Raw genomic sequence first — 11,708 nt, 5'->3', positions numbered from 1 at the left:
TTTTTTGAAAATATTAAAAAAATAAAAATTTATATTATAAAACTAAAATTTTAATTTTAATTTTATTAAATATTATTCAATCCCAATTTCTAGTTCCAATTCCAAAAACCAAACGCCGTATAAGGAAATAAGTGGACCATATACCCTAATTTGCTTTTTACCAAAACATTTAATGACATGCGCACATAACAAAACACTAATTTCCCTCTCACATACCTTAATTAGGGCACTTTCACTACAAAAAAAAAAAAGAAGAGAAAAGAAAAGAAAAGAAAGAACACTATATTTATATTATATTAGGTAATTATAGAGTTTGCACGCCACAACATTTTTAGTTTGATTACAATGAAGCAATTAGTCAACCTCCTAAATCATTTTTACCACTTATTGAATCAACAAGATATATTTAAGGGGAAAGGACGATAATCTCATTTGAGGAAATAAAAGTAAAAAATAATGACAAGGGCAAAAGGGTCAAAAGAGAGAAAGATGAAATTAAAGGGAATAAAAAATCCAAGACATGTGATGATGGGATCCATGGAGTGGCACTAATGTCAACTAACGGGGTTGACATGGGCACCACAATGTGCACGTGTGCCACTCTCTTATATATCTCCCTAGCAAAATATTATTAAATATATAAAGGAAATATAATATGAGTTTAGTGTATACAAAAAATAAAGTTTTGAAATTTCTATTTTTTTGATAATTAAAAAAATCCTTTTTAAATGACAAAAAATAAGTATATCATCTTTAATATATTTTATCACAATATTATATACCATTTTAATTTTAAAATATTTTAATATTTTCTTATGTCTTAACTTGTATTTGTCTTGATGATCAAATAAAACCTGAAAATGTTTGAAAATCTTATTTAATATGATTAAAGCCAAATCTTTGTATACTTCTTTGTTAAAATAAATAAATAAATAAATTAAAAACGGGACAAAAATTAGTAATTTTATATTTTCAATCTACAATGATTAAGAAAATCCCACCATTTGACCCATGCCTAGCAATCATCCATCATGATGCGGATGAAGGCCATACTAATTTTTTTTTTGTTCACGATATTTTCTAAGGATTAATTCGTCGCAAATCTGAGTTCTACTTAAGGATCTATTGCTGGCCAATGGATTATTGCATGCACAAGGTGCAATTCGAACTCCTAACACTTATTTAAGTGGACGGTGAGTTGACGACTCGACCAACCCAAATTGGTTGAGCATACCAATTCATGGAACTGAGTCATATACACAAACCACCAGGGGCAAATCAAAATACCCTTTTTCAACATTTTATTTATGGTCATGATCTCTCACCTCTAGAAGGGATTATGGCATGTTTCCACTAAACAACTTGTGATGATCAATATTTTTATCACTTAATTGATGAGGACGAAGAAAGAGAAATAATTAAATAATAAACCACTAATACACATGGATGCCCACTTAAAAATTAAACCTTTTCACAAAAGGTGAAAGGAGCTTAAAGGTTAATTGATCTTAAACCAAAGATTGCAATAATTGACAGAGTTGTTTTTATCAATTTGGTAGAAATATATGAGATAGATATAGCTGTATTAGGCTACCTATACTTTTATCTCATAATCTTTTTACTCTATTTATTTATTTATTAATTGCTCCTTGAACTCATCAAGTGTAATTAAGTGTGGAAATATATAAACAAATTGAGACAAAAGCAAGTATAGATGGTAATTATCCTAGATAAGAAAAATATATTCTTCAAGGAGTTTAATATAACTTAAATAATTAACTAAGACTCTTAAAGCCATTGTTGACTTTTACAATAAATAAATGAAACTGTGCCTAAAGTATAATCAGTGTTTAGATATAGCACTCATCCATAATAAGTTAATTAATTCCTTTTAAAAAGAGGGAATTTGTGGACAATACAAAAAGGAAAAATATGTCATAGGCAGCAAGACACACATACACATACACACAATATAATATATGAATGAAACCAGATATCATAAACTCATAATTCTTCATCTTCTAATATATTAATAGCCCTAATAATATTCTTTTTAATAAAAGCATGTATTTAATGGTTAATTTTTTTAATATTGATAAGAATGGATGTAATTTTTTTTAATATTGATAAGAATGGATGTAATTCTTTAATATTAAAAATTATGATGTTTTACAAAATTCTAAGGACTATAAAATTTATAGAGTGTAAATGGTCAGATTAATTTTTTTTAATTTATAAAGATAATACACAAACTGTGAATTATATTATTTTAATATTAAATTATAATACACAAATTATGTATTATATTATTTTAATATTAAATTATAATACACAATTTACATATTATAAATATACAAACGATATATTATCAGTCCAATACGTATCTTGCATATTATATTTGTACAGAACAGCATCTCTACAATGTAACATTCTAGTTTTTTTATAATATTAACGTAAAATTTTATTCACTCTTCTATATTAAAATAAAAAATCCGTATTTAACTGTTAATTACTTGAAACAACTTTTAGATAGTAATTTACTTGATGGGGTCAAGGTGTTGCTAAAATTTGAGTAGAGTATATAGAGTAGACTGACATGGTGTACCTGCAAGGCCCCAAGTGAGTAGTAATAGTATAATTTGAAGGGCACAATGCAAGTGAATCTGAATGCAAAGAAAGGAAAGGATGGTAAAGGGGCAATAAAGGAATGCAGAGACATGATGATATGATACCAAGTAAAGAGGATAATAAAGCATCTAACTTTTTTCCCATTCAACCCAAAACATGCTTTTATTTTATTTTATTCTATTACTATTGAAATTCAATGCCCTTTTACCCATTACTCCTTTTTCCCCACAACAATCAAAAGGGTAAAAAAGGAAATACAAGAAAATAAAAAGAAAAAGGAAACACAGGTCAAAATCCTCACCACCATACACATCCCATATTCCCATTCCATTATTATTCCATTAGCACCCCTCACAGCTAACACAAAATAGTCCATGGCCGCCACAACATCGTCAAAGACAGCAACATCTGCACATGAATGAATCAAAACACACAACAAAATTGAATGTTACAACTACTTGTTTCTTCCTTCAAAGTTCCCTCCTTTGATATCCTCAACATTCAAAAAACAAACACACTTGTATTAATTTTGCGTTCTTTTCTCAACGCCTTGGTTCAATGAAGAACACTTCTTCCTCGGTTTTCGTGCCCCGTTCCTACTTTTCATAAAACCCCATTTTCTCTCTCACTTACTCTTTCTCTCTCTATTTATCTCTCTTCTCTGCTTTCTCTTTCATTCTCTCTCTCTAACCCTCTCTCGTTACGAGGGCTCTCAGCTGAGCTAAGCTTGTCAAAGCTCGAAACTTTTCGCCGTTTGAGATCTGGGTTTTCAAGCATTTCGGTGGTTGTTGAGAGATCTCAAAGGGGTGTGAAGAAATGGGAAGCAAATGGAAGAAAGCGAAGGTGGCTCTGGGGCTCAACCTCTGCATGTTTGTTCCCAAGACCTTAGACGACAGTGACTCATCTCCGTCGCACACGGAGGTTTCCGAGAGGCTGTCAAACGCAGCGCTGCTTCCGGCGGCGGAGAACATGGACATGGGTTCTTCTACGCCAACAGCGCCGGTTCCGTCGTTGAAGCTGTCGAGAAGTGTCAGCAGCAGCAAGTCTTCAAAGGTGGGTTTTTTTTGGTCTCTCTCTCTCTCTCTCTCTCTCTCTCTCTCTCTCTCTCACACACACACACACACACACACACACACACACACATTAATTATTGATTATGATTATTCACTTTGTTTTGGGTAATGTTACTGCTACCATGAATATGATAGTTCTCTCTCCTTCGTTTTATTTTGGGGAAAAATAAATGCTTTTTTGTTTCTTTTTATGTTTTGTTTGATTTGAATGTTAGGTTGCTAGGACAAATTAAATGCATTTAGGAAGAATCTTACAAGAGGGTATGTGCAAAATGGGATTTTTCATTTTTCTTTCCCTGATTAAGCAAAATGAAATTTTGTCATCAATAAAAATGGTTTAAAAAAATAACATTTCCGCCAAAAAAAAATATGCTTTCAGGCTAAAGAAGAAATTTTTTATAATTTTTCTTTCTTTTTTTCTTGGCTTTGTGAAATTTGTTTAATTAGCATATAGTACTTTTATCAAGACCCCTGATGACCCTTATTATGTTGTCCCTTTTTTTTTGGGAGTTTATTATGATTTGAGCGAACAAGCATTTTTGGGTCCACGAAAATATACATCGTCTACAATTTAGCCTCTAATTTGAATTAAGGCGTGTTTAGGCCCCAAATTATCCGAATTTAATTGAATGTGATGCCAAAATAGTATTTATGGACAAAATAGAATGCATATACATATAGTATTAAATAAAGATACATTGATTGCCAGGGACCAGAAGACTTTTTTTTAGCTTTGATCAATTTTGGATACCTTCTGTTCATTTTGTTGCCTTCGACTCTTTCTACTTCCCTATGACGTGGGTTGTTGATAGAGCTGTGTTTTGTTGACCTTTTACCTTGTATACATATTTCAGTTGCAAGTTGTAACTATGAAGTTGTCATCAATTGTGTTTTTTATTTTTATTTATTTATTTATTTATTTTAATGCCTTGAACTAACATTATTATTTCTACCTTTAATGTCACTTCTTTTAGATAAGATTACAGTATTTCCCCATTTTCCTGTCACCTTTCTATTGACTGAGCTATGTTTATTTAAAAAAAAAAAGCGAAAAGAAAAATTAAGATATGATATTGTTAGCTGGCTTGTTCATTTTAGTCCGAGTCATAATAGCAGTCTTTGAGGACTAAGGTGAAAGTTTAGAACTGATTTTATTTGTTCAGATTAGATGTTTTACCATCCTTCTTTCATAATCTCACAATGTCGACAGCTTCATGTTTGTTCGAGATTCGTATGATTGATGGTAAAGCCTTCTTTTGGCAAAATGCCGGAAATGAAAAAGAAAGATTTGAATAGTTGGAAGGGATGTCTTAAAGCAACTTAATATTGGCCCTTTGCTTTTGTCACAATTGCTTGGTGCAAAAGCATTATTAACTTCTCCATAATGTTCTGATAGGACATCTCTTTTATCATAATCCGAAACTATTTTAAGATTATTTCCAATGGTGTACTTTTTTGAAATTGAATAGAACAATGGCTAATGAAGTATTACTGCAACTTATTCTGAAATTGAGATGTGGTTTCTATGGAAAATAACCTTTCCTGATTTCCAGTAACACATGTGAAAAATGAAAATCATATTTTCTTAGAATCTTTGAATGAATCTGTTTTGTATATCCGATCTGATTGCGGCATTCATAGTGGTCTAGATGATTAAAGCATGTGGATAATAGAATACCTATATATCTGTAGATTATCTTTGTAAGAAGTAATATTTTGCACATATACTTTTTTTTCTGTTTTTAGTAATTTTGTTGGAAGTTTCTATATTCTCACAAGCTTTTTATTTTTCAATTTTCCAGCAAACTTGCGCAATATGCTTAACCAAAATGAAACAAGGATCTGGTCAGGCTATATTCACTGCTGAGTGTTCACATTCCTTCCATTTCCACTGTATTGCTTCGAATGTGAAACATGGAAACCAAATATGTCCAGTGTGCAGAGCAAAATGGAAAGAAATACCTTTCTCGGGTCCGAGTTTGGATCCTATACAGGGAAGAATGTCACCTAGTCCAATAAATTGGCCCCAGAATGATGCTTTGATGGCCTTGGTCCATCCATTACCTCTACCTCTACCTCATCCTCCTCGACGAGACCTGAGTAGGCGGCATATTGTTCCCCTTTACCAAGAGCCAGGCATATTTAATGATGACGAATCATTGAATCATGAAACCGTAGTTTCTGAGAGAAGTCCTTGCAATAAGAGTACTGAAGATAACGATTCTATTAGAGAATTGGAGATTAAAACATATCCGGAAGTTTCTGCTGCTCCTGGGTCCAATAGTTATTCTAATTTCACAGTTCTGGTTCATCTCAAAGCTGCTACTGCTTCTACAACAGCGGCTGAAGCCGGGAGTCAAAATGTCAGTAGAAACCAGCCTAGCTTGACACAGATTTCTCAGACTCCTCGTGCCCCTGTTGACCTGGTCACAGTGCTTGACATCAGTGGTAGCATGGCTGGAACCAAGCTGGCACTACTGAAAAGAGCTATGGGATTTGTTATACAGAACCTTGGCTCTAATGACCGCCTTTCCGTTATTGCTTTCTCTTCCACAGCCCGCCGTCTCTTTCCGCTGTCAAGGATGACGGATTCCGGGCGGCAACAGGCTTTGCTAGCTGTTAATTCTTTGGTTGCAAATGGGGGCACTAATATTGCCGAAGGGTTAAGAAAAGGTGCTAAGATAATGGAAGACCGAAAAGAGAAGAATCCAGTTGCCAGTATTATACTACTATCTGATGGACAAGATAATTACACCGTCAATGGCCCTGGAACTAACCAACCTCAACCAAATTACCAGTTGCTTTTGCCTACTTCTCTCAGTGGTCGTGATAATTTGGGCTTTCAGATTCCCGTGCATGCTTTTGGATTTGGCACAGACCATGATGCTTTATCAATGCACTCAATTTCGGAGATGTCTGGTGGTACATTTTCTTTCATCGAGACAGAAGCTGTGTTACAGGACGCCTTTGCTCAATGCATTGGAGGACTTTTGAGTGTTGTTGTTCAGGAGCTGCAGGTGGAAATTGAGTGTATACATCCAAATCTTAGTCTTTCTTCCCTAAAGGCAGGGAGCTACCCAAGCCGTGTCGGGGCCGATGGACGCAAAGGTTTTATTGATGTTGGAGACCTATATGCTGATGAAGAGAGGGACTTTCTAGTTTCAGTTGATGTCCCAGCTACATCCAGCAATGAAACAGCATTGCTTAAGGTCAAATGTGTTTACAAGGATCCCTTAACTCAGGAAACAATGACACTGGAAAGCGAAGAAGTTAAAATCGAAAGGCCTGAGCAGGCTGGGCAGTTTGTAATGTCACTTGAGGTAGATAGACAGCGAAACAGGCTCCAAGCAGCTGAGGCAATGGCCCAGGCACGGCTTGCAGCCGAACAGGGAGACCTTTCTGGCGCGGGGCTAATCCTCGAAAACTGTCGAAAGATGCTTGCGGAGACCATTTCTGCTAAGTCACATGACCGCCTCTGCGTTGCATTGGATGCTGAACTCAAGGAAATGCAAGAGAGGATGGCAAGTAGGCATGTGTACGAAGCATCTGGGAGAGCATACATCCTTTCCGGATTGAGTTCACACTCATGGCAACGAGCAACAGCAAGAGGTGATTCTACTGATAGTTCAAGTCTTGTTCGGGCATACCAGACCCCATCAATGACCCAGATGCTTACTCGATCTCAGGCCATGTTGCTAGGTAGTCCATCAGGCCAGAGGCTTCTTCAGCCTCTGCTGTCGTTCCGATCACAACCAAGCCCAAGGTAAATAAAATCCAACAGAGAATTTGTGAAAATCATCTTGAACATCAGCCTTGGCAATGATTTTCCCTTTTTTTTTTTGCTTATAAAAGATCTGGGGAGGGTGGTAAACAGGAGAGAAACAGAAGAATTTCTTTGAGCCGTGATTTTGCTGTTTAATATAATGTATAAATGAATAAAAGATGAGGAAAGGGTTAAGGGTGGAGGGGTTACAAATTTTACATTCAATGGAGAAAAGGGGAGTAGATAGCAATTTACTACATTATGTTTCTTCTATTTTGGGGGGTTTAAGGTTTTACTTTCCTCTGATTATGTGGTTTTGGTGTACATAGAGAAGAATGGTTTTTTATTTTCTGGGACACCTTGGGGTATAAAGTTTGTAATTGTGCAAATGTGCAAATGGTTGGGGATCTCATCAGTATAATATAATATGTTTTCAATTCTTTATGTTTTCATTTGATTCCACCCCTTGGCAAGACAAATAGTTGAGTATTAATAACCTTATCTAATTCTTATGAGCATTGATGATTCCCAAAATTCAAAAGTACTCACCTTAATCAAATGCATGTGTATTGTGGTACATTTTTTTTTCACTTGTAAAGGTAGTGAACTTTTTTTGTTAGTGAAGAAGTTTCACCTAAAAATCTAAAATGTGGTTTCTTATTTATTTGGGCTTAAATTCACACGCCTAAATGCCTAATGTGCAAGTATATGAATTACAGGATCATTTTACTTGAAACAATATGTTGCTGATATGTATCATTGGATGAAATAAAGTAGAGAAAAAAAACTATAATATACAAGAAAACTATTAGAGTAATGATCAAATTCAAATACACGACTCATTATAATAGTCACAGTTACACACTCATGAAAAGAGAAGTGGAGTAGGTCGCTGTCCAATTTGGTGCAAGTAATCTTTTGTACCGAGTCACATGTGAGAGAGTCACAGGTCACAGACGAACGAGTTGCTTGTGAGTACTCACTACTCAGTAGTGTGGTCCATTCAATCCCATGCTTGGTCATTTGTGGGATATTGTTCAACTGTTGCATGGTGAAGGATTATTACTTCTTTATCTACTGTCTATTGTATTTAATGATGGACCCATAAAGCATTAAATTATAAATATACCAAAAAGGTTGAACCAAAGTTGAAGTTATGACTGCAAAAATGGAATGGCCAATGCGCATAAATTGAAGAAATGATTAATATTGACCAACCAAAATATGAAAAGACATATATACACTCTTATTAAAGTAGAATCTAATACAGTAACACACACTTAGGATGTGCTTTAAATTCTGTACTTAAAAATCCCATTAAAAAAAGAGATTCGTACAATTATTCTCAACTTCATCTTCCATAGTCAAAACACAATAAGTGGCAATAACAGCTTCCCTACTTGTATGTAAGAACTGACTCTTTGACCCCATAAAATTGGTTCTGTGCTTGATAAAGAGAAGTTTGGAAGTTGTTTAAAGTTCACAGCTATAATCTAATCTCACTTGCCCTCATTCGGTTTAGGAATTTTCTTGTACTCGTAATCGTCAATGTTCACCTTTTGTTGCAAGGCCTACACAACAAAACAAATAAAAGTGAACCTTTGGATAGTCATTATTACCTGAAATTACTAATGAAGACAACAACAACAAAGTCTTATCCCATTAAGTGGAGTCGGCTACATAGATCAAACAATACTATTGTATTTTATTATGTATCATGTTTACAGTAAGAATGTTTACCCTGAAATTTCTAATGGAAGGGAAGAAAATTTCTTAGGCCTTGCAACTAGATTATCTCTCAAAGCACTATATTCAATAGTCAAAATGTACACCAAAGCATTATCTATAATGGTGAATTCTTCATGCCAGTCCCATATTTTTCGACACACGTTTAAGTTTAATATTAAATACAGTGCTTATTGAAAAAATTCATGTAAGTAGATATAATGTGTCGAGATATATTAATTTTTCATGTATTTAGGGGAAAAAACACACCTTGAGCTCATCCTCCAATGAGATGGTTTTTGGATTGTATGCATCTACTGGTCCAAGTCTAGACAATGCTTTTCTTGCTTCAGTTATTTCCCATTCCTGATCATCCTTCACCTTTGCAATATCCTTGCTGCAAGCATAAGAGAACAAATAAAAAAGGAACATCTAAGTAGATAACATAACTAACTAAAATCTAGGGCTTTATCCTGTTTTCTTAGTTGCATTTAGGAACAAGTGACATTACCAGAAAACCACCATAAATATGTTTATATATATGCATACCAGTCTTGAAAACATGGTTAAGAAATTAAGAATGTGAACAGTGTTCTCCATGCATTGGATTCTATTGAATAATGTTGATCCAATATTACAAAATAACACAAATCTTTGAACCTTGAATGCCTTCAATAAGTGAGATAATAGGATTCGGAATGAGAGCTTCAAAAACCGGAAGAAGCATGAGTTTTCTGTGCCTTCCAAGATAAGCCTAATTGATAATGCAATATTCACATGTTTCCCGTTGTGTAGCCATATATACCTTTGGTTTTATAGACCCAACACCTTCACTTCTTCATATAACACAAGAATATAGATTTTCACTATTCACACCTAAAAGATTTGGATTTTAGAGAGATCAACATACCTGCCTTGCAAGAGATGACCAAGGCCAAGAGCACCAAGAACAGTAAGAGATATCATGGGAAGGCCATATCTCAGAAAGGGGCTTTTCCTGCCCCATCTCTTGAAGGAACCAGAAGAATCTGGATTCTTAGCTGTCGGACTTTGCTTCCCATTTTCTTCTTTTGCTTTTGCTGTGTGAATTGTACTCATTGATATCCAAACAACTCAACACCACACTGGGAGTAGTAATTCTCCTAAACTTTGAATAGCACACCATCATGACATGGTTTTAGATTTGAGAATGAATTCTAATTTCAATATTTTTATATTTTATATTGTCTTAACTAAAAATCAGTTAGTTATTTAGTTAGTTACAATTCAGTGGTGTTGGGTTCAATGGACTGTGTGTTGAGGCTAATATCATTCATTGAGACATTGTATCAAACATTTGGTAGGCACAAATTAATATTAAATCTTTTGAGGTAAATACCAGACCTGGATTATGTTGTTTTTAAGAAAAAGCCAAATGATTGTTTTCCTTGTCACTTGCTGCTGCAAAGGTGAAGATCCACTTCCTCCGAGAATGTCTCTTTAAGTTTTGTTGCAACTTGCAACACACAGAACAGGAGAGAGAGAGAGAGAGAGAGAGAGAGAACCTCAGTGAACGACACAGCGTCAGAGAATTAAGGCTGTGGGCCGTAAATTGGGCTATTTTTTTTTTGTATACTGAGCTCTATATTTTGATATAATGGGCTATACCCCGTTCTAATTGGTTACTTATCCCTACTTTTGTTATGTTAAATATTTCATTGAAAAACCAACTTGGGTTGGTCGAGTGGTCAGTTCATTCGTCCGCTTAAGCAAGTGTCGAGAATTCGAACCCCGCATTGTGCATGTAGCAACTCATTGGCCAGCGGCAGACCTTTAAATAGAGCTTAGATAGAAACCAAGTTGGGTTGGTCTAGTGATTAGCTCACTAGTCCGCTTAAACAAGTGTCGGGGGTTCGAATCCTGTCATTGAAAGAGAGGTATCTGTTTTCTATTTTTGATTTGAAAATAAGTATTAAGTATTAACACAGACCTTCAAAAATCTCCTTAATTCATTCGATGGTTCAATACAAAAGCTATATTATTTATTTATTTATTTATTTTTAAGCATATCAAAAATATTATATATATACAAAAGATTAACACCAATTTAGTATTATCTATTTATCTATAGATATATGTGATGTTTAATTCATTTTCAATATATATTTTGTATTGCAATATATATTTTGTATAAATAATTAATTTTTTGTATATACTAATATGGCTGTAAACATATAAATGTCAAATCAGTAAATCTCATAAAAGTTACCATATTCAAAGTGAGAGTAAAAATCATACCAAAAATTTAGAAGGGAAAAAAAGTTCAATCAAACTAAGAAAATTCATATTCAAAATGAGCAACTGATATCCACTCTAGACTAGATTGTATTTGCACTTATTTTAATGTTTACAAAAAAAAATTGAAAATTCACTTAAATTTATAATTTGATAATGTCAAAAACATTTTCCTAATCAAAAGTGTATTCTCTTTATGATTTCCTCAACCTTATATAATTAATTTTCATATCGAGTTTTTCTAA

At 34.1% G+C, this 11,708-nt stretch overlaps 2 protein-coding genes across 3 annotated transcripts; one reads left to right on the top strand and one right to left on the bottom strand.

Annotated features, from left to right (window-relative positions):
* Window positions 1-3,316: 3,316 nt before the first annotated feature.
* On the top strand, window positions 3,317-7,914 carry LOC107467927 (E3 ubiquitin-protein ligase WAV3; the record flags this gene model as incomplete). The annotated part of the gene is given in 2 exon segments (XM_016087153.3): window positions 3,317-3,681; window positions 5,504-7,914. Coding segments are annotated over 2 exon segments (2,202 nt in total). The 3' UTR covers window positions 7,469-7,914.
* A 704-nt stretch (window positions 7,915-8,618) lies between these two features.
* On the bottom strand, window positions 8,619-10,765 carry LOC107467939 (uncharacterized). Of its 2 annotated transcripts, none has more exons than XM_016087167.3 (4): window positions 10,573-10,765; window positions 10,100-10,336; window positions 9,460-9,586; window positions 8,619-9,035 (listed from the first exon to the last, which is right to left on the bottom strand). In XM_016087167.3, the coding sequence occupies exons 2-4, from the start codon at window positions 10,285-10,287 to the stop codon at window positions 8,964-8,966; spliced, it is 387 nt and encodes a 128-aa protein (XP_015942653.1). In that variant the 5' UTR covers window positions 10,288-10,336; window positions 10,573-10,765; the 3' UTR covers window positions 8,619-8,963. The 2 variants fall into 2 exon arrangements, with proteins under 2 accessions (XP_015942653.1, XP_015942654.1); XM_016087168.3 differs by having other exon boundaries at window positions 10,100-10,331.
* Between the last annotated feature and the right edge of the window lie 943 nt (window positions 10,766-11,708).

Source organism: Arachis duranensis, chromosome 9 (assembly GCF_000817695.3).
Source record: "Arachis duranensis cultivar V14167 chromosome 9, aradu.V14167.gnm2.J7QH, whole genome shotgun sequence".
In the NCBI taxonomy this organism is placed as follows: domain Eukaryota; kingdom Viridiplantae; phylum Streptophyta; class Magnoliopsida; order Fabales; family Fabaceae; genus Arachis; species Arachis duranensis.
Note: the sequence above shows the minus strand (reverse complement) of the source record. Positions and strands in the feature narration are given on the sequence as shown.